The sequence below is a fragment of the Mauremys reevesii genome, linkage group 8 (assembly GCF_016161935.1).
Source record: "Mauremys reevesii isolate NIE-2019 linkage group 8, ASM1616193v1, whole genome shotgun sequence".
In the NCBI taxonomy this organism is placed as follows: Eukaryota; Metazoa; Chordata; order Testudines; family Geoemydidae; genus Mauremys; species Mauremys reevesii.
In genome coordinates, this window is record NC_052630.1 from 29,816,607 (window position 1) to 29,839,781 (window position 23,175).

At 40.0% G+C, this 23,175-nt stretch overlaps 1 protein-coding gene across 6 annotated transcripts in view; it reads left to right on the top strand.

The window, feature by feature from the left end:
- The window catches only part of DOCK2 (dedicator of cytokinesis 2), a 509,152-nt gene that overhangs the window by 81,720 nt on the left and 404,257 nt on the right, over positions 1-23,175 (top strand). For all 6 annotated transcript variants that reach the window (XM_039483819.1, XM_039483820.1, XM_039483824.1 and 3 more), the window contains 8 exons: positions 2,143-2,267; positions 7,569-7,667; positions 11,446-11,518; positions 11,605-11,708; positions 14,901-15,084; positions 15,189-15,286; positions 19,001-19,090; positions 20,715-20,815. In XM_039483819.1, coding sequence (XP_039339753.1) covers positions 2,143-2,267; positions 7,569-7,667; positions 11,446-11,518; positions 11,605-11,708; positions 14,901-15,084; positions 15,189-15,286; positions 19,001-19,090; positions 20,715-20,815 — 874 coding nt within the window. The remainder of the gene's footprint in view (positions 1-2,142; positions 2,268-7,568; positions 7,668-11,445; positions 11,519-11,604; positions 11,709-14,900; positions 15,085-15,188; positions 15,287-19,000; positions 19,091-20,714; positions 20,816-23,175) is intronic.

Genomic DNA, 23,175 nt, shown 5'->3' on the forward strand with positions numbered 1-23,175 from the left:
TAGACAATAAAGAGGAAGGGATGCAGACTGGGATCAATAAAGAACATTTAACATCTTCTGACTAATTTGAATGAATTCAAGTTAGTGGGGCCTGATGCTATTCATCACAGAGTGCTGAAGGAATTAGTTGAAGAAATCTCTGAGCCTCTGGCAATAATATTTGCAAATTCATGGATGACAGGAGAGGTTTTAGAAGACAGGAGGAGGGCTAATGTAGTGCCCAGCTTCAAAAAGGAGGAGCAAGGGACCTATAGACCAGTCAGCCTGACCTCAGTACCTGGGAAGCTACTAAAGCAATGTATAAAACATTCAATTTGTGAATACCTAGAGGATGAAGGGGTGATCATTAGCAGCCAGCAAGGATATACTAAGAACAAATCCATGCCAAACCAGCTTGATTTCCTTCTTTGATAGGGTGACTGGTTTGGTGGATGGGGGGAAATGTGGAAATAATATACTTGGACTTGAGCAAAGCTTTTGACACAGCCTCACATGACATTCTGATAAGAAAGCTGGAGTAATGCGGCCGGTAGAACTATAATTAAGTAGATACATAATTGGTTAAACAACCACAAACAATGAATAACTATTAATGGAATGATATCTGGAAGGAGATCTCGAGTGGGGTTCCACAGGGATCTATTCTGGTCCAGTATTATTTTACATCTATATTAATGACTTAGATGTAGGAATAGAGAGCATATTGATCAAATTTTCACAGAAAGCGAGGGGGGTTGCCAACACTTTGGAGGACAGAGCTAAAATTCAAAGGGATCTGGATAGATTGGAGAACTGGGCTATAGATGACTAAATGAAATTCAAAAAAGGCTATACTTATGGAAAAAAAAACCCAAATGCACGAATACATAATGGGTGATAACTGGCTTGGCAGCAGCACTGCTGAGAAGGATCTGGGAGTTGTCATGGATCACAACCTCAACCTGAGTCAACCATGTGATGCTGTTGCAAAAAAGCAATGCAATTTTAGGTTGCATTAACAGGGGTATAGTATGCAAGTCATGGGAGGTAATAGTACCACTCTATTCCACTCTGGTTAGGCCTGAGCTAGAGTATTGTGTCCAACTTTGATCGCCAAAGGAAAGGATCCAGAGGCGAACAACAAACATGATCAAAAGGATGGAATGCAAGCCATATGAGCAAAGGCTGAAGGAATTGGATATGTTTAGTTTGGGAAAGAGAAGATTAAGAGGTGATATGATAGGCATCTTCAAATACTTGAAAGGCTCCCCTAACAAGATGGAGAAAAGTTGTTCTCACTTGCCACAGAGGGCAGGACAAGAGGCAATGGGTTCAAACTATATAACATAGAAGATTTAGATTAGATCTCAGGAAAACCTTCCTAATTGTAAGAACAATAGGACAACAGAACAGACTGCCTAGGGAGGTTGTGGAAGCTCCTTCACTGGAGGTTTTCAAAAGGACATCTGTGCTGGACAGTTTAGACACAACAAATCCTGCAATCTTGGCATGGGGGTCGACTAGATGAGTCTTGCAGTCCCTTCTACCCTATGGGTCTCATAAATTGCTTTCATGATCACTGTGTAGATAAGGAATTATTTACAGCTTTTATTAGTTGTTTGACTTTCATACTATGCTTTTGTTCCAGTTAAAATACCAGTATGTATGAAGTCAGGCTATTGAATGTTTATTTAAAGCCAAATTCTTGGTTCACATTATCCAGACTGGCATGTATGTGGCATTATGGTTTTGATGACATCTCAATTTTGTTCATAGGAGGAAAACAAAAAAAGCTATTTTATAAAGCTCCCATTTGGGGGAAAAATAGAATCTCATATCTTGCTAGTCAAATTGAGCAACAGCATCTTAACTTCACCTCACCAGAAGGTGTCACTGCAGTCTGTGAGTTAGACGAGTTCCCTTTTAGGAAACGCATTTTGTCTCATTTCACACCAGCCTATAAAATCTGATCAAATGAAAATATCAAAGCAGAACACTTTAAACTTTTCTTTAGAATGAACTTAACTTCATTTAATATAGTTCAGCATAGTGAGACGAGTATGTAAGTAATCATTATTACTTATAATAAACCCGCTTGGGTTTCCCTTTGATTTCGTAATATATTTTTATTCTGCTTTCTAACCTTTTGCATTTCTGTCATAGGGGATATAAGAAATGATATTTATGTTACACTGACTACGGGTGATTTTGATAAGTACAATAAAACAACCCAGAGAAATGTGGAAGTGATCATGTGTGTCTGTGATGAAGAAGGAAAAGTGATACCAGTAAGTTTTGTCTGTCTTTCCATTAGTATTAAACATGAAAATGTTAAACACATCTTAGACGTAAGCCTTCCACTTCACATGAATTTTGAATAACATTGTAATGTAATATCCTGCAGTACATTTGTGTTCTATTTCTATGGAGTTGTTTTGTCATGCTGGAATTGTTATACTTAATAAAAGCCTTAAGTAATGCGCATAAACCCATAAAAAACACTTGCTGACCTTTTAGCTCTGGCTAGAGAGCAAACAGATGATTTGCTCTTATTGACTGTGACTCCACTTTTACTCTAGAGATTTCCTCATGGGGATTCCTGGAAGAGTAAAGTAATTGTTATGTTAAACTAAATGTTCCATCTGCATTATACAAGAAGCCAATGCAGGAATGGGTCACGAAGACTGTATTCTTATCTCTTGGTGGGGGATAGTCAGCTTGAGTTAAGAAAGGTAGCAATGTGGACGAGTGTGTGTCTGTCTGTACATATGCAACATAAATATTTACAAGTTTTTTCATGGTGTCTGTTTTCCTTTTTTGTCTCAAGACATTAACAGCTGTCCTATATTTAGGAAGATTTTCTTCCACTTTGTTTTGGGCTTTATGCTATTCTTTTTGGAACTATGCTGTATTCAGAAGAGTGAAAGCAGTGACATTTCTTAAGAAAATGTAAATCTGGAGCAACTAACTGTGTCAAAAACCTTACACTGGCAGAATTGAGAATTTGGCCCACATTTATCAAACTTCACATTAATGCATGTATGATGCAACAAATCTTCATGATGGGGCCAAACATCAAAATGTGACCTCCAGCAGTGAACATGTAACTTTGCACATGCAAAAACTCGTGTGCACATCAGTCATGTAAAAATGAAGAAGAAAAACACCCCAAAGAGCTTTGGATCTCTAAGTTCTAAGTTCTGTTGCCTGCATCTGCAAGTAACAATGTTAACTCATAAGTGCAAGTTTGGGGATGTGCAAGTGGAAGCTAGGTAGAAGTCCTTTTGGAAACCTGGCACTATTTTATGTCTTCACTTAATTTTCTTTAACAGTACCTATCCCAAAGTCTAGGCACCTCCTCATTATTACAGTACTTAATAAAATGAACATATTTAAATGTCCAGAAATAAAATAACATCTTAATTTTTCTATCCTACTCTATTCATGCACCTTATCCCTAACGACACGAGAAACAAAGCACATCACTGTGTCTATATTTGCAGCTTAAGTCAATTCAATTCAAGCACTATTTTTAGGCATAACTCCTTTAAACCTCTTAATTACACAAAAAATCTTACCTGTTCATTTAAGATAAACTTGAGAACACATGATATATATTGGGAAGCTAACTGGACTTCTGCTTTATCTAGATATAACAAAAGCAAAGCTGAATTAGAAATAGTCCACAATACAGAACACCAATCCACAATAAACACATTAAGTAGTATCAATTAATTTTCAGTGAGTTACAAGAAAGAATTGAAGCATCCATGATTTCATTCTTTAAATAGGGAAGTTATGGCTGAGTTTAGCTATCAAACTAGTTTAAATTGACAAACTGGCACTAGATTTATTTCTGCAAATGAGAGAAGGTTATTTTCTATAAGTAAATGTCACAGAATACATTGAAACAACTCATGTGATAATGGTGCATTATAAAACACCCTTTGGGGTTATGTATTTCTACTAATTTAGATGGACCTACCTAGGCACATGCCTGTATTTCTCAGTAGAACCCAGAAATAAAGCCTTATTACTCCTCTTGAGGTATCAATATGATAACCTTCTTGTCACATGTTTAAAAGAATTACTTCATAAGGTATGAAGTGGTTAAGTTAGATGGTGTACTGCTATCTGATGTTTATAAATATCTGTCAGCCAATACAATGTACAAGCTTAGCTTCAGTTGCAGCTACAGTCGAGAACAAGTCCTATGAATGTGTAATTTAGTGTGTATTTAATGTGCAAGTGTGAGGGATGCTCCATGAGTGACAGATGCTACATTTTTGATGGGTGGTGAGACCCACCCCAATTAGAAATAGAGGCAGAAGTGAGAGCTTGGCCTATTTGCCCTTCAGCACAGGGAACTAGCTACTCTACGTGCGGGATTCCTGGCTGTACTGTGTGTCTTTTCAGGCCATGAAATGGCCTCAGCCTAGAATTTAAAAACCCTTGTGATAAAATGAGTGGAGATGAGCATTGATCAAACCTGGGGTGATTTTTTTTTTAAAGGCAGATTGGGGTCTGAACTCTATAGTTTGTGCCAGGCTGTAGAAATAGCATTGTGTGTGTGTGTGTGTGTGTGTGTTGGAGGGGAGAAAATGAGGGATAAAATCAATGAGCAACTTTGGAAAAGGTAAGGTTTAAAAAAAATAGAGAATGTGAATTAAAATGTTGGAAGGGAAAGTTTTATGTTAGATAAATAGAACTAGAATAAGCAATTGTTAGACATATGGGGTGGGAAAGAAAGGTGAGACTAAAAATATAAATAGAGACTTTAAAAACTGGGAAGAAAATGTTCAAATAGAGTTAAATATTGATATATTAAAAAATAGCATCAAACTAACAAAAGACAGTAGACCGTCATTAATAATATGAACCAGGAAAAAAACAAGGCAGCAAGAGCTTGATGTATAGCAGGTGGCAAAAACTGGATGTAGAATTGGATCTTTTTTGGGGTGTCACATTTTCTTCCCCTCTTTGTAAATCATAAATGCGGTATGAACTCAAGGAGAACAGTGACTGCCTTTCTGTGGTTGCTGTGTACTAGGGTGGCAGATACTGCTTGAAAACTACATCCAATTAGCTGGAGCTGAACCTTTTGGAAAGGGGTAAAGCAGACTTGCAAGTGGCATAATGGTACCCTCAGGCAGACAGTGCTAGAGTTTGGAGCAGACAGATCCTGAGAGAAGGAGCCCTAACTACAGCCAAACAAGTGTAGAAGACTTAAGTTGGGGTAAAGTTACTGTAGAGGCACTAAAGCCTGCTGAGGCTTAGTCTGGAGTTCCATATAGGTAAATTTGGGAACACCTTTTTTGTTAATAAAGCAGTTGCCAAGAGAAGTGGCTCTATTTTTGGACTGAATGAGCACTCCCATTTGAGGTGGGGTGGGCATGCTGCTGTTGTGGGGTAGGGCCCACCCAGATCACAATGCATTTTGGGCATAACTTTGAGTGTAGAAATGAAACACGACAAATGTAAAAATACACCCTGAAATGAGATGTATTGGGGTAGGAGGGAATGTCCAGTAAGGGGCCTTATTGCCAGGCACCTTATCCCCTGCTCCTAGTAGTGCCCCTAGAGGGAAGTCTCCCTGAGGAAGACGATTGTCTGAGAATTCTGATTTAATTCATAGAAGGGATTTTGGAGTCTACATTGGGAATGCCTTCCTGAACTGAAGTAATCGTGTCCAGCTGAGCCTACTTAGGCTCAGAACCTCAATAGGGGATGGGCTGCTTTTCAGAAAGAAAGGAGTGTTACATTCTAAATGCCAGGGCAGCGAGTTCTAGAGACAAATCCTCCCTAGTTGTATTTGTAGTTTTCTGGCCTCTTAGAGATAAAATAAAATAAACTGCCTAAAGGAAGTGTTCCTAGGCATTTCTCTAGGATTTTGTTGCTCGTTTTCTTGGAAAAGAGCCCTGTGAAATTTGAAACCCCAGAAAAGAGAGGGCTTTGGCATCTTCGCTTTGCTTAGCCCTCCTAGTTTTTCTCTAGCTGCACAGACATCCAACTAAACCTCCAAGAAAACTGAAAAAAGCCAACACAAATTATTAACTTCCCTTTCCCAGTCACAAACACCTACATCTTAGCCCCTTTATGGAGCAAGTTATTTGTTGGGCACTGGCTGCATGCTAAAGGAAGTAAAATCTCCTGAGGTTGCCCGAGCCATCTCTACTCTGGCATATCCTGCTGTTGAAAGTTTTTTGTGCTTCAGGGTTGTTCAAGCAATTGTGTTTGTGGATGTCTGACCCTGGCCTACATTCTCATGTGAAATTTTTTAAATAAATGCCCTCTTGAGGCACAACATGACTATGTAGTGGTACTACACACTATTTCTACTCTAGCTTGTCAATATATGGTCTCCTCTTGAAGTCTTTGCATGTACAAAACTCACATGGATTTCAAAGGGAGCCAGGTAAGGGGTGATAGAGCTGCATGCACTAGGTTGAAGACTACTTTTATTGTTCAACTTGGTTGCAGTACAAAAAATAAAATAAAGAAGAAACACACTGGAGAAGCATTAAAAATACCTGAAGAGGAGGCATTTGATAATATTTTTTACACATGGGATGGTTGAAGTATAATCTACTTCAAGTGTAGAAAATCTCCTTGGGCCAGAGACTTCCTTATGTGTTTCTACAATGCCTACCACAGTGGGTTGCTGGTCTGACTGGCGTCTTTAGGTGCTATCACAGTACAAATAATACAACTTTTTTTTATTATTTGTGCAATGAACAGAATATCCTGTGCTCCTTTTTATGTGTGTCATTAAATGTAGCACTGTGGCCTCTAGCTGTAAACAATTTTTTTCTGTTGCACTTAAATTGGAAGATGCTTTTCCATTTAAATGAGATTGATCGTGTTCTTGGTTCTATACAATGGGCCAAATTCACTACTGGAATAAACAAGTTGAATTGCATTGATTGAGTATAGTGAAACCCATGCTCATACCAATAATCAAGTTGGCCTCTGAATACAGTTGTCAGTGTTGCACCTGCTAAAGATTTGTTAAAAGATTGGCACTAGCATGTATTTAGAGCTAAAAACCCTATAAAATGCATTGTGGATGTCTGAAGATTTAGAAATAATCAAAGTAAAATACCACCTGATCAATGCAAGCCCATCAGGGAACTTATTTTGTATGGATTTTTTTTTAAAGAATCAGATTAAACATCAGTGTTACAAACAAATGATAAGACTGGTTACCTTTAGGATCAGAAATTTTCGGAACATTTTATATTGATGGAGTGCTGCTAATATTGGATGATTGTATTAATTTCCTTGTAGTGTTTGACTTCTTTAGCAATCAGAATGTGAGGTGTGAGAGACAGGGTGGGAATGTGATCTGATGATCTGGTCATGACTCCCTGCTTCTCTTCATGGCTCTGATTTCTAGAATGCTAGTATTTATTATAGTTAAACAGCTTTAACTTCTAGTTCTTTGGATGAATTTTGTAAATCTGCTATGCTGAAAATATGTACCTTATTGGAGTGTTCTAAAGTAGGAGAGTTTTGCCTTTTACCCACAGCCCATGAATTATTTACACAAAATAACTAAGTTGAATTTTTTTCCTCTCTTTTTGTATAAGAATGCAATTTGTTTGGGAGCAGGGGACAAACCTGTAAGTGAATACAGATCAGTTCTCTACTATCAGGTCAAACAGCCACGCTGGATGGAAACATTAAAGGTATGACACAAACATTTTTCATTTATATTTTCCCCTTTAGTTGTCTGCTCCTATCTTTTCTCCTAAAAAGACGATTACAGTGCAACTCACATTTTTTGTAACAAATACCTTGAGGTCTTGAAATATAGTTGCATGTATGTCTTACATCAACTATCAGTTAGGGATACATGATAAGTAATGCTTAAAGTTTTAGTCTAGAAAACTGTTAGGATTTTTTGTTGTAGCGGCAAAACCAATGAGATCATCTTAGTTTATTTTATGTCCTGAATATGCCTTATTCAAAATGAAGTACACCATTAGCTGTACTGGTGTAAAACAGAGAAAGCGAGAAGCTTGAGTGATTAAACAAGTATAGTAAATAACCTCTTGTAAATTTTAGATTGTTATGGTCTTGGATGCCTGTTAGAGGAAAAACGAATAGACACTTATGTAATCAGTGTTTAATTGGAATAGTCTGGAAGGTTCTGAAGGCAATAATTACAAAACATGTCTCAAGGTTACTTGACAAGTCTACAGTCAATGCTGTTTTGGAAGAGTGCTATGGAAGATTGGCTAAATTATGTCAGTAATCTGTATAATAAGTCTGCGACTGCACTAACGTATGTAGTGAGAGTGGAAAGAGGAAGGTAGGTCATCTGCAGCTGTAAAACGTATGTGTAGTCTTGAAAGCACTGACAAATGTATTTTGACATCTTGTTTCCATTTTAAATTTTGGCAGTAACTTGAGCAGATTTTATGTTGAGGGCTATTAGAAAATAGTTGTGCTTAACTTATTTGAAAGTTGGGGTTTCAAGTCAGATTAAGGTACTGTAAAATGCTGTGTTGTAGCTAGTGATTTTCAAAATAGTCTCATGTGATTTTAGGAGCCACCACTGTCTAAGCAATAAAGAGAGTCAAGGTGGGTAAAACTGGATCAACTTCTGTGGGTGAGAAAAGATTGACTGCCTGTCTTTCATCCACAGAAGTTGGTCCAATGAAAGATATTACCCCACCCACCTTGTCCCGCTAATATCCTGGGACCAACACGTCTACTACTATACTGCAAATAGGAATAAATGCAAGATGGACATCAGAATTACCTGTCAGATCATGAGAATGTTTTATACTAATGGAGTGCTGCTAATATTGGATAATGTATTAATTTCCTTGTAGTGTTTGTGATTTCTTTAGCAATCAGATTGTGAGGTGTGAGAGAGTGGGTGGGAATGTGATCTGATGATCTGGTCATGACGCCCTGCTTCTCTTCATGGCTCTGATACTGACTTGCTTTGCAGCTTTGGGAAAGTCATTTAATATTTCTCTACTCCAGTTCATCCATTACCGAAGAGGTATAATTAGCTCCATAGGGCTTTATGATTTGATGTTAAAGGGCTTTGAGAGGTGTTATATAGATCCATATAATTAACAGTACAATTTCACTTTCCTTTTTCATTTGTTTTCTAGCACATGAACTGTTGTCAGTCCTATAACTGATGGCTTTAGACATACTCACATGCAAATTGGAAGTGGTCCTGATGAACATTTTCATCCTGGACTGTATAATAGGATCCCAGGCACCCAGAGCTCAGTCTACTCCTCCTGCTGCAGTCCTTTTTTACACCCTCCTCTATTCTGCTTGACTGTGGTGCCTCTGAGTTCATTAGGAATGCCAAGCAGATGATTTCAGGCCTAGCATATCTTCTGCTTACTGAGGCCAGGCCTAGGCAAATGCGTTTTGTGTATGCAAGGCTTTATAGGGCCAGCATACAGGTGGGGAAGAGTACCACTGATTTTTGCATGTGGTTATGACTGTCTCAAGTTTGGTCAAGTGCCCCCTCTTGCCCACTCCCCAGATGGCTGTGAGTAGTGCTGCCAACTTTCTAATTGCACAAAACTGAACACCCTAGCCTCGCCTATTGCCCGAGGCCCCGCCCCCCGCTCACTACATTCCCAGTCCCTTGGTGGCTCGCTCTCCCACACCCTCACTTACTTTCACTGGGTTGAGGCAGGGGGTTGGGGTGCAGGAGGGGTGGTGCCAGAAATGAGGGGTTCAGTGTGTGTGTGGGGGGGTCTGGTCTGGGGAAGGGAGTTGGGGTCCAGAAGGGGGTGAGGGCTCTGGCTGGGGGTGTGGGCTCTGGGGTGGGGTTGGGGATGAGGGGTTCAGGGTATGGGAGGGGGCTCTGGGTTTGGGGGGGCTCAGGGTAGGGGCATGGGCTTACCTTGGATGGCTCCCAGTCAGTGGTGCAGTGGGGCTAAGGCAGGCTCCCTGCCTGTCCTGGCAGCACACTGTGTTCTGGAAGGGGCCAGCAGGTCCAGCTCCTAAGTGGGGGGCCAGATGGCTCTGAGCACTGCTCTCGCCTGCCAGCCCTGCCCCTCAGCTCCCACTGGCTGTGGTTCCTGGCCGATGGGAGTGTGGAGCTGGTGCTCGGGGTGGGGACAGCACGCAGAGCCCAATGGCCTCTCTGCCTAGGAGCTGGACCTCCTGGCTGTTCCGGGGTGCAGCATGGTGCCAGGACAGGTAGGGACTAGCCTGCCTTAGACTCGCAGCACCGCCAACTAGTCTTTTAATGGCCCAGTTGGTAGTGCTGACCAGAGCCGCCAGGATTCCTTTTTACTGGGTGTTCCGGTCGAAAACCAGACACCTGGCAACCCTACCTGCGAGGAACCCCACTTCATTGGGCCCCATCTGCTTTAATCCTCCAGAGTTGAACAGAATACAGGCACTGCCTCTCGTTGGGATCCCTCAACATACTCACAGGGTGATGATCCTCCATTCAGCACACTCTTCTGAAAGCTGAGATTTTGTGATCCAGCTGCCTACCCCCCGTTACCAGTGTTAACTGTTCAGACTCTCCTATAGCTTAAAGACTCCCTCTTGGAGAAATTCTGCCATCTGGGTGCTCTGCACCCACAGGTTAACTCTTAAAGGGCATATGTGTAACACCCAATGCACAGACTGACTTTCACAGGATTCTAAACCACCATTGCTCTTAATCACAAGAAATACACAGATCTATACAAAAATAAGTCTATATACTTGCTACAGAAACGCCAACAATAGAGTTAACAGAGACTTTTAGCCTGCATGAATGAATGAATGATGACATTTCCCTGCCTTAGTTTCCTCACCTGTCCAGAGCATGATTCGGGTCAGAGTCCTCTGGGTATGTCCAGGGTGCTTCTGCTTCAACACCATGGTTTGTTGTTATAGTCGTGGAGCCTTTCACATGCATGCATGCATGCACTCTCTCTCTCTCTCCCCGCCCCCGCCTCCAGGTCAGCTTGCTTTGACCTACATTGGTCCTAAGCAGAGTTTCCCCTGCTATGAAAGCATGCCTGTCTCTTCCCCTCTCTCCTGCCCAAAACTTTCTGTGTGTTTCCAACTCCCTCAAGTTGATATATCCCATCATCAACTCCTGGCTCCTTTGTCCTGCTGCTAGTAATTTTCCACTCTTCAAACCCAAGCCTACTTACATGCAGACTGGAGGAAGTGGCTTCTCCCAGCTCTAGACATCCTCCTCTTTAGCATATATACTGAGCAATCCGAGTACAGTCATTAAAGGTAACTATTCTCCATCGTCCCTAGTCTGGAAGAGATGTGCTTACATGCCTGTCAGCAGTATACAGTGGCATTCCTTGATGCAGCAATTTTCAGTAAGAACAACTTCACAATATCAACCAGAATTAGTAAATTTCCCAGATTTCATGAGTAGCTAAACCCAGCAATTAAAGGAATGGTGGATATTCATTTCAAAGTAGACCAGTTTCATTATGTGCTATAACTTCTGATTTATAAAAGGTGGCAGTCCCCATTGAAGACATGCAAAGAATACATCTGCGTTTCATGTTCAGACATAGGTCATCTCAAGAGTGTAAGTACAGATTTTTTATTATTTTTGTTTGCAATCAAGGTTGCCGATCCTTTTAAAAAATAACACATAATTTTTGTACTTTGTAGCTAAAGACAAAGGAGAAAAGAATTTTGCAATGGCCTATGTAAAGCTAATGAAGGAGGATGGTACAACTCTTCAAGATGGCTCCCATGAGTTGGTAGTAATAAAGGTATAGTAATGAAGGTTGTTGCATAGAAGGAATCATTTTTTTCACTGACTTTTTTACTGTTCAGTCTTCTAAGATATTCCCAATTTTCTATGGTCTTCCTCTCATTATCCTATTAAAGACTTAAATTATGTGGTCCTTTCTCTGAATCGATAAGACTGGATGCATCTTTTTCTAGAGCCAGTTAAGATGACTCCAAACATTTGCTATAGGTAGGAATCATTGTAGAGTACACAGGACAGTTGTTGTTCCCACATTTTAACCTTTGTTGCCCTGCTTAAAGTCTACTTTGTCCCTGCTTCTAGAAGCTTGGGACAAAACTCAAGACCTGGACTTAAACCATCATTAGAGCATGGAATAAAATTCAGTTAAACACTGATTCAGTTAATTTCTCCATGATCTCTTCTGCCTTGTGAATAATCTGTGAACAGCTTGTGACTTTCTTGTATTTGTGAGGGGTCAGTTGGTTTATAATTACAATAAATACTACTTAGCTGTGGGTTGTATATGAACAGTCAGTTGCAGGGTTTTGGATACTGGACATTTGAACAGTGCTGGTTTGTTCTGGTTGGCATGGTTGACATTTTTCCCCCCTGGTTGGATGCATGATATTAAACTTAGGTTTCCCATGCAGATACTGAAGACTGGGAACTGGAAATGAATTTCCTGGAAATATAATCAATCCTGTACTTAATTAGCTGTTTCCAAATGTGTTTGGTCCAGTAAACTAGTTTTCTGTAATATTCATGGCAAGCTAAAACAGAGGCATGCACACAACTAAAGCAAACTGTTTATACATTCCAGTGGAGATTAATGTATTTTTTTAGATATTTGCCAACCTCTTGTTGGTGCTAAAACTGATAAATATTGAGGCCAGAAGGGACCATTATGATCATCCAGTCTTGATTGATTGTATAATGCAACCCATAAAATTTTAGCAAGTGATTCCTGCATCATGCCCATAACTTCTGGTTAAGCAAGAGCATATATATTAGAAATGTTAAACTGAGTTGGCACATTATATTTGTGGTAGAAGATAGACAGATAATTTCTGACAGAGAAATGCTACTTCTAGAATTCAAACACAGAAACACCAACGCTAAGCATTTAATAACATGAGTCAGGATCCCAGAAATGGAGAGGCTTTAAACTCAAGAGGTTTTAAAGACCTTTTAAAGTTCTTAGATATGCTGTTTTTTTTTCTTTTTTTGCTTTCTGATGTTCAGTCCTTTGGTGTGAACTTGAATCATGTTTTCAAGCTTTTCTCTGAGGGTTAGAAACTTTTTATTCAAAATGGAAGCTGAGACTCTCATGGAAACTTTTTTTTTTAACCTAATTGTGAAACTGATAAAATTGAGGAAGCAGGCAACACTTGCCAATGTTCTAGTACATCTTCAACTTCAGAAGTGACCTTTCCGCCCTCAATATATCTTGATAATTTGCATGTTTTTTCTGTGCTTTGCTTGACTGCAGCTAGAGAATGGACATCTCCTCGTGGGATGGAAACCCATGGTTTTTTTAATGCATTTGAGTGAGAACCTGAGTGTAGCCACCAAGCCTCTCTCTACATCTTGTCAGACTGGGAAGCATCCCTGACACCTCTTAGGGATGCATTAGCATAAATTATCTCAAGAATTATATAAAACCATAAAAACTGACACCATAGGTCTGTTTGCACACAGCCCTTCTTTCATAAGCCAAATCTTATGGAGCTATGGTAAATGTCAAAGAATAAGTCTCCTGAATCTAGAAATCTTGTGCTGAGTGAATTTCAGGTCAGCGTACTCTCCTCCACATCTGCTACACTTGCTCTGCAGGCCTGGCAGTTGTGCCTTCTTATATGTCTGGAAATTCAGCTTCAAACCTGAACAGTCATGAAATTTGAATAGTTGCAACAGTATTAGATACATATTGTAAACTCATGGATGTACTATATGGTGCAAGTAGCCATTCCAAGAGCTGTAATTAAGTATTTTCTATTTTCCTTCCCTAGTACCTACCATTTCATAATCTGACTAAAGTGTTTTTTTTTTGTGTTTTTGTTTTTTCATTTTAATAGGCTTCTTTTGCTAGAAGCTTGTATTGGAGAGACTGTTTTCAGTTCCAGTCTTAATTGTCAACTGAGTATAGTTTTCCCTAATTTATCATTTCTGAATAGTTACAATGCAATCAAGTTGGATTTTATGATGGACTGCATTCGGTCTGTCATAGTATCTGTCCGCCCTAATCAATATTCAAGTGCATACAATTATTGAGAGGACATCTAAAATAATTTTACAGAATACAGATTTACTTTGCCTTATACAAAATTGTCATTTTCTTTGGCTCATCACTATTCACAGCCTCTCTTACAAGGCCAAACACCACAATTCTGTTTTGATTGCCTTTCTATGGAATTTCTTCAAATCAGAAGAAATAATGTCCCATTTTACATCTTGCCAATTATTCCTGAATAACGTATCTAAGATAGGGCCTTTCCCCTCCATCCAGACAGTCCAGGTCACCCTCCTGTTAGATCTCAATTATATCATCTTCTGTGACATTGAAAAATGCAGTCTTGACCCCCCTGCCCCCACCCCTTTATATCCATTCAAAATGGTGCTTCAAAGAAAAATTTCCAGGATTTTTGCTTTGATCATGTCATCCTCTTTGCATCCTTTCACTGTCCTCTTCTCCATTTCATCAAACGCAAACTACTTTGCCACTTTCAAGGCCCTTCATGTCCTATCCCCACTTTACTTGTCTGTCATGTGCTATTGAGAAGTCAACTCCAGCCTGCATTCTACCACTGATACCAGCCAGCATCGTCCACTTATTACATTTTCAAACAATCGCCTTTCCAATTTCTGCCAGGCTGCCTTTTGCATAGGGGAAGGAGCACCCTTTGAGCACCCTCAAAGTCACCCCTCCTTAAAACTTTTCCTGTGGTGCCTAGAAAAAAAATCTTGACAGTGGTGAGATTGCTGGTGTGCTGAGACTACAGCTTTCTTGCTGACCAGCATTGTTTGTGTTTACTTGCGCTCCCCGTGTCTGTGTGTATTCACCTGTTTTCTCTTACCTATCCTTACTTTGTAAATTATTTTGGGGGCAGGGACCCTCTTTTTGTTATGTTTGTGCAGTGCCTAATGCTCGTCCCTGGCTGTGATTCCTATGCATTCCTGCAGTACAAATAATACATAACTAATATCTTTTCAGGGTGATAGTAAGAAAATGGAGGATGCCGGTGCTTATTTGACTCTACCTTCCTGTCGCCAACATGTGGAGAATAAAGGATTGACCTTAAGCCGAAGTGCTAGCAGCGTAGGAGGACTCTCAGTAAGCGCACGGGATGCCTTTTCTATTTCAACTCTGGTTTGTTCAACAAAGCTAACTCAAAATGGTACGCAGTTCAGATTCTTGTGTAAGCATTCGAAAAAAAGCTATTACACATTCTTAAAGCTTTTTAACATCCATATGAGTTATCATCTCTGCAATTTATTTCAGTGGGTTTACTGGGTCTTTTGAAGTGGCGCATGAAACCAGAACTGCTGCAGGAAAATTTAGAAAAACTGAAGATTGTGGATGGGGAGGAAGTTGTGAAGGTACCTCCTTTTCAGTGTCACGTTGTTACACAGCTGCTGTTCTGGTGCTGTTGGAGTTCTGTACATAGTAGACTGCTGGGTTCCTCTCCCCTTTAATGATGATTTTGTGAGCCTGCTGCTTCTCTTTTGACAGAGGATAGAACATTTAGGCTTCTGTCAGGCTGTTGTTCATGGCATTCAACAGTCGTCTGATAGAGGGGATTGGATCGTCATATCGTTGGTTTTTCATGACATTGATTATTTTTTTCCATTTAGTAGAGTTAGGTATGCCATTGTTATTCCAGAACCTTGTCTTCCTCTGCACAATGGACAAAATACACCATTCCAATAATTTAGGAAGAGGTGATTCTGCAGAGCTCAGCTGCTCATCACTCTTTCCTTAAATGAGAGATAATTTTCTCTGTTCACATAAATTCATTATAATGACAAAGTTTTGTCATTAATTGTACAAGATGCTCACATGAAACAATTTCCAATACATCTTAACACCAATCTTGGTGAAAGCAAAATACAGTTTGAACACTTATAAGGATTAAACTAGTGGGACAGGTAAGGATAATTTTAAAATAGATATTAGATACAATATGGATGGAGAAAATCATGTAGTCACTATAGGATGGTAACTTAGGATTTCATTACTATTATGAGTAAGAGTCCTTATATTAGATAGTTTAATGTCAGAAATTCCTATGCTGACATCACACATTGTTGCTTGCTGGGCCACGTTTGAACAAGTGTGCAGAGTACAATAAATTTTTTGATGCTATTTGTGTTAGGCTAATTTTTTTTACTTACTAGCAGATATGGACATATAGCCGAAGGTATTTGACCTCTTTCAGCCATACATATAAAATTCATTTGACCATATTTGCAAATTTGAAATGCACATGTAGAAAAAAATCTAAGTAACAACATAACAAATGTTTAGCCTAGATGAGAGTAGATTAGATGTTGTAATACCGAAAGAGCTATTGGATAAAGCTGAGGCCCTCTACATTAACAAATGCAAGTAAATGCATTTACTTTAAATATCAGTTGTTTATTGCTACATGTAAAGACTATTTGCAAGGCTGCAGAAGTAGCTAAATCTGGCAGATACAAATCCTCAAGAGAAATGACTTCTGCCACTTCCCATTCCTCCTCCTAAAGGTGCCTGCCTCCAATTTTTATTTTAGTGTTTTTCTGGAAGGTAGAAAGATGGCTTAATCTTGGTCTTTCTCCTTGTCAAATTTTATTCCCCATATGTGTATCTACATCTATCTAGCTATATATCACTAACAGAGGTAGTAATACTGTCCTGTAATCCAATAGGTATAGCTCATTTTCTGTCTACTTGAAGCTTCACACAGTTGTCTTCTGGGACACCCACCTTGATTAAGGGAATATTGCTCAGCTAACTCAGAGTCCCAGGAATATTCCAAACATAGTATTATTCTAACACTTGTAGATCCTTAATTCAACATCTTACTGCTTCCACATGCCTTAGCCAAGGTGAACACGTTATTGTTGCTAGTTTGTGGTGCCATGTGTCTTCCCGCTGCACTTTGTATGTGTTCAAATCATTGGGAAAATAGCTAAAAGCACCATTTCTCCCCCGGCACTGGAATTTTACTTTGCACCTTTAGTTTACTTTTTAGGAAGCTATAAAACTGACTTACTATGCAAAATAGGTGACAAGGGCTGGGTCCCATAAATATTATCTCTGGTTGTGTGATCCAGGGAACTACAGACCCGTTAGTCCGATCTCTATATATGCCAGGCTTTAGAACAAATTGTGAAGGAAAGAATAATTAGACCTAAATAGGAGATAATGCAACATGGTTTTACCAGAGGTAGGCTGTCAGAGTAACCTGACACCTTTCTTTGATAACTGATTCTTTAGACAAGAGAAGTGTGGTAGATCTAATCTATATGGACTTTAGTAAAGCACTTGATAAATGATAATGAAAGCCCATTTAACAGATTCCAGACTGCTATCTTCAACACAACACAGAATTCTTGAATCTTACAGTAACTATTGAGAATACATGTTGTTTTTAATCCAAGAAATAACAAACATTTGCTTTCAGATAAGTTTTTTTTTAACTTTTTCCTTTCTGCCCTCTCTAAAATACTAATGAAAACCTTTCCTGATCTTTAAAGTTTTGAAAGAGGTATAATCTTAAATGCATAAACCAGCCTCTAATTATAAGGGTTAGTAAGGTACTTCCTTGTAGGCAGGAAACTCCATAATTGTCCACTAAAGAGTTTCTGCCCCTTTCTCCAAAGCACCTAGTGTCAGCTACTGTCAGATGATGATGATGATGAGCACAGATGGGTTTCTGGCCTGATCCATTATGCTTTCTTATTCTCAAGTGGGGTTAAAGATTTATCCATCTGGGAATTTTCTTTGTGCAGAGAATACAGAATTGGGACATTAGCGACAAAGTGGTGCTTTTCACAAGTATTCTGACACACTCAACTATACATCAGAGCTAAATTTTAATTTTGGGCTTGTCATAGACAGGTGATTAAAAATGATGGAAGAGAATAATAGTAAACATTGCTCAAACATAGCTGGTAAAGGAATATTTGCTCAGTTTGTGCTTTCTGCTGCTGTCAGCAGGTATACATGAGAATAAGCATTTTTTTTTATAGCTGGGTTATATATGTTGGGTTTTTTTTTTAAAATGGGAATATATTATTAATGCCCTGCCTTCTTATAACAAATGCAAGGTAGGTAAGAATTTGTGAAAAATTACTGAACAGTGTTAATAGTTAATGAAGACATAAAGAGAAGGCACCCAAATTAGGAGTCATGTAATTTAAATCAACCTTACCTTTTAAGTCTAAAAGCAACTAATGCTATAGTAGCTACCTCTGTTCTATGGGGAGGGGGTGAAAAGTGCAGTACCCACTAGGGACTGAGGACAAAACCAATTCAAATCAACAGTGGTCTCGCTATTGACTATAATGGGCTCAGGCTCAGGCTCGGAGCAGGGATCGGCAACCTTTGGCATGCGGCCCATCAGGGAAAGCCGCTGGTGGACCGGGACAGTTTGTTTACCTGCAGCGTCTGCAGGTTCGGCTGATCGTAGCTCCCACTCGCTGCGGTTTACTGTTCCAGGCCAAAAGGGGCTGCGGGAAGCAGCATGGGCCGAGGAATGTGCTGGCCACCACTTCCCACAGCCCCCATTGGCCTGGAACAGCGAACCACAGCCAGTGGGAGCTGCAATTGGCCGAACCTGTGGATGCTGCAGGTAAACAAACTGTCCTGGTCCACCAGCGGCTTTCCCTGATGGGCCGCGTGCCAAAGGTTGCTGATCCCTGCTCTAGAGGGATAAACATCTTTGGTGCTGTTACCTTTTCAAGATGAAAAGAGCAAATATTGATCTATATCACTCAAAAAGACAGGAATTGTTTTAATTATATACAAACTACAGATAGTGATAGTTTAAAGCGTCATAGCATTGATAAAAAACCTAAGTGTATATTATGGACTAACCGATCGGAATCTTCAGGGACATGGTCAAATTCCAGCAACTAAAGGCTATATCCTCTGAGGTGCATAAAAAAATCCCCAGATAACAACAAAAAAACCCACGCAATTTTCCCAGGGGCCTCCAAAAATCCATCTAGAGGAAACAAAGTTCCATTATCTGCAAAATGAGTTTTGAATGTGATTTTTCCAGGTTATTTTAATTATTTTGTCTTGTTTCATTTTCCATCATATAGTTTCTTCAAGACACTTTGGATGCCCTGTTTAACATCATGATGGAACATTCCCATAGTGATGAATATGACATTCTAGTCTTTGATGCCCTGGTAAGAATCATCATAGAAAAAAAAAAAAGACTACATTGCAAATAGAAAAATGAGCAAATGGACTTGAAATGTACTTTAGTAGTGTAGTGTCTTCAGTATCATAAGAGACTCCATAGTGTGTATATATACACCGCAAGGAATTAGTGTTAAAATAACATAAAACTAGTTGATTAAATGTTGCCTTTGAAGGTGTCACGCTATGTGGAGTGGCTTAGGACCATAAGTGCCAACCTCAGAGCAGACTGTCAAAAAAGGAGAGCAGACACCCCAAACTGGTGATATGTTCTATAACCCTGTAACAAATCTGATCTCTGAAAGCACTATAAACAGTCTTACCATGGAGGCACAGGCAGTCCCCTTGGGTATTCCACTCTATCTTGCCACTCAGGCAAACTAGACTAAGAGATAAATGGTCACTTACACCAAAGGTCACAAAATATTCAGGTTGCTCCCAGTCTTAATAGACCAGTCACTTTCCTCAGATGAATTTATACCTCAGATCTCTCACCAAAGACAACACTGGTAGTCAGACTTATAGTAAACTAAGGCCTTGGCTACACTTGCAAATTTGCAGCGCTGCAGCAGGGTGTGAAAACACACCCTCTCCAGCGCTGCAAATTGCGGCGCTGCAAAGCGCCAGTGTGGTCAAAGCCCCAGCGCTGGCAGCGCGGCTCCCAGCGCTATACGTTATTCCCCACAGGGAGGTGGAGTAGGGACAGTGCTGGGAGAGCTCTCTCCCAGCGCTGGCGCTTTGACTACACTTAGCGCTTCAAAGCGCTGCCGCGGCAGCGCTTTGAAGTGCAAGTGTAGCCATAGCCTAAGAATTTATTGACTAGGAAAAAAATCAGAGTTATTTACAGGTAAAAGCAGGCAGTCTGTGGTTCCAAAAGGTGACAGATGTCTACATCTATCAATTCAAAATGTCTTGCAGGGCAAACCAAGAGTAACCATGGGGATCTCTGCTTCAGTTTAGTGTCTGACCCTGTCTGAGCCCAAACATCAAAAAAAGAAGAAATTTTTTCTGTCCTATTTCCTCCCACCAGCATTCAAGCTGATGGTAGGGGCTTTCTTGCACTAACACACGTTTGTGGGTCAGAGAGAGCCATTAACTAAGTCTTTGTATTGTGATGTTCCACAATGGCCTACTTAGTTCTGATAGTCCTTCTTGATGGGCAGTGGACCACTCCTTCTGATTGGGTTCACAGGGTCAAAGAAAGCACTTCTACAGTTACAAAATAAAACTTACATATCACCTTATAGCTTGGGATACAGACATGAAGAGTGAAATTAATACATGAAGCAACTTAAAAGCATTTCATAAAGTCTAAAAATATTGTTATAAATCCAGTACCCATCTTAACCATGCTAACACAGGTGAGCTGGACTGGTTTCCAACAATGAATTTGTCAGAGCTCTGCTGAAGCCTAAAGCCTTGGCAAAAGCTGGCACCTGATCTGCCAGCATCAGAGTGAATAGCTAAATTTGCTGAAACTGTGCATCAAACTATGCACAAAGTAAGTTCTTAAAAATAAATGTTTCAGAATGCTAAATACTTCAGGAACCTGATATTTCCATTTTAATGTTGTGTGCATGGCAAACACTAATTTGATTAATCTCGCTTTAGATTTATATAATAGGACTTATTGCAGACAGGAAATTTCAACATTTCAATACTGTTCTGGAGGCTTATATCCAACAGCACTTCAGTGCAACTTTGGCTTACAAGTAAGTTTTATTCTTTTCTTTTCTCTCTCTTTTTTTTTTAAAAATCCCCCAGTCATTTTTTGAAAGTTAACAAGTAACTTTAATCTCATTAGATGTCTTGACTTGATAACATACTACAATACGTTGGCCAAATTGAGACCCTTTTCAGTTTGTTTAGTCCTCCTGCAGGTCAAACTCCTATGGATTTCAAAGAGGACTAAATATGCATAAGGACTGAAGAAAATCTTAAGGGATTCAGGGTTTTGTCCAGTATGAAGCAGATTGATTACAGCGGTTTTGTACAAACTCTGGCAGAAGCCTCTAGCTGTGGAAAGCCTCAAAAGGCAGTGGTTAGCTGTTCAGCAATGCATAAACCTCCCCTGTGCTGAGGCGTCTGCAACCAGATAATCATTGCTGCAAAATTCAGCAGAGCTTGCTTGGGATGGTTGTGGTTGTGGCAGTAAGTAATGAATTCAGCACATTCCTTTGGTAGCCTCCATTTGCAGGGATCCCAAATAGTCCCCAATAAACAATGGAACTTTCCTCACTATGTAGAATCTCAGGTACCACTACCTCCACTCACTAGCATGTAATGGGTTGAAGTGGGGTAGGTAGGTACAGTTGACCAACAAGGGTCAATTTAGTTGTGATGCAGGAAGTCAAGAAATCTATGAGCTTCATAAACTGGCTCATAGGAAGTTCCCAGCATTTTGATATTGTAATGAAAGAACCTATTATAACTGGAGTTGTCACAAATGTCACTCAATGTTTTTTGCCAAAAAAACGCCAATTTGTCAAAACCAAAACTGATTGCAAAACAGGAGAAAACTTGAAAAAATGTAGAGAAAATTTCAAAATAGACTGTTTTGGTTTGGCATTCTTGAAATGGAAAAACTCCAGCTTTTCAATGTGAAATAACTTTACATTTTGAAAGGTAAGCTTAATTGGACTGAGAATGGTTAAAAAGAAAAGAGGGGTGGGGAGTGGGGGGAGAGAAGAAAAAAGGTCAACATCAAAACACAATGTTTAAATTGACCCAAAATGTGGGGAAGAGGCAGCTAACAGGAGAGTTTTTTGGCTAATGAATATTTGAGATTTTGAATTTGTCCCAGTTTAAGATGTGTGTGTGTGGGGGAGGTCAAACTAATGTTTCTGGAAATGGGAAACTGTTTCCCACCCAACTCTAATAATGAATTGGTAGGGGTCCCATCAAGGTTGACATGGCACACTTCTGAAACTGTAATGACCAAAACTGAGAAACTCAGGGTATTTCTATATCTGGGAGACTATGTTGGCATAATCCCATAGTGTAAACATAGCCTGTACTGACAGAAGGGGTTTCTCTGTTGGCATAGGAACAACCTCCCTGAATGTTAGCGATGTCAACAGAAGCTCTGTTCTGTTGATATAGCTGTGTCTATACTGGGGGTTTTATAAGCATAACTGTCAAGTATCAGAGGGGTAGCCATGTTAGACTGGTTCTGTAGAAGCAGCAAAGAATCCTGTGGCACCTTATAGACTAACAGACGTTTTGCAGCATGAGCTTTCGTGGGTGAATACCCACTTCTTCGGATGCAAGTAGTGGAAATTTCCAGGGGCAGGTTTATATATGCAAGCAAGAAGCAAGCTAGAGATAACGAGGTTAGTTCAGTCAGGGAGGATGAGGCCCTGTTCTAGCAGTTGAGTGAAAACCAAGGGAGGAGAAACTGGTTCTGTAGTTGGCAAGCCATTCACAGTCTTTGTTTAATCCTGAGCTGATGGTGTCAAATTTGCAGATGAACTGGAGCTCAGCAGTTTCTCTTTGAAGTCTGGTCCTGAAGTTTTTTTGCTGCAGGATGGCCACCTTAAGATCTGCTATTGTGTGGCCAGGGAGGTTGAAGTGTTCTCCTACAGGTTTTTGTATATTGCCATTCCTAATATCTGATTTGTGTCCATTTATCCTTTTCCTTAGAGACTGTCCAGTTTGGCCGATGTACATAGCAGAGGGTCATTGCTGGCATATGATGGCATATATTACATTGGTGGACGTGCAGGTGAATGAACTGGTGATGTTGTGGCTGATCTGGTTAGGTCCTGTGATGGTGTCACTGGTGTAGATATGTGGGCAGAGTTGGCATCGAGGTTTGTTGCATGGATTGGTTCCTGAGTTAGAGTTACTATGGTGCGGTGTGCAGTTACTGGTGAGAATATGCTTCAGGTTGGCAGGTTGTCTGTGGGCGAGGACTGGCCTGCCACCCAAGGCCTGTGAAAGTGTGGGATCATTGTCCAGGATGGGTTGTAGTTCCCTGGTGATGCGCTGGAGGGGTTTTAGCTGGGGACTGTATGTGATGGCCAGTGGAGTCCTGTTGGTTTCTTTCTTGGGTTTGTCTTGCAGTAGGAGG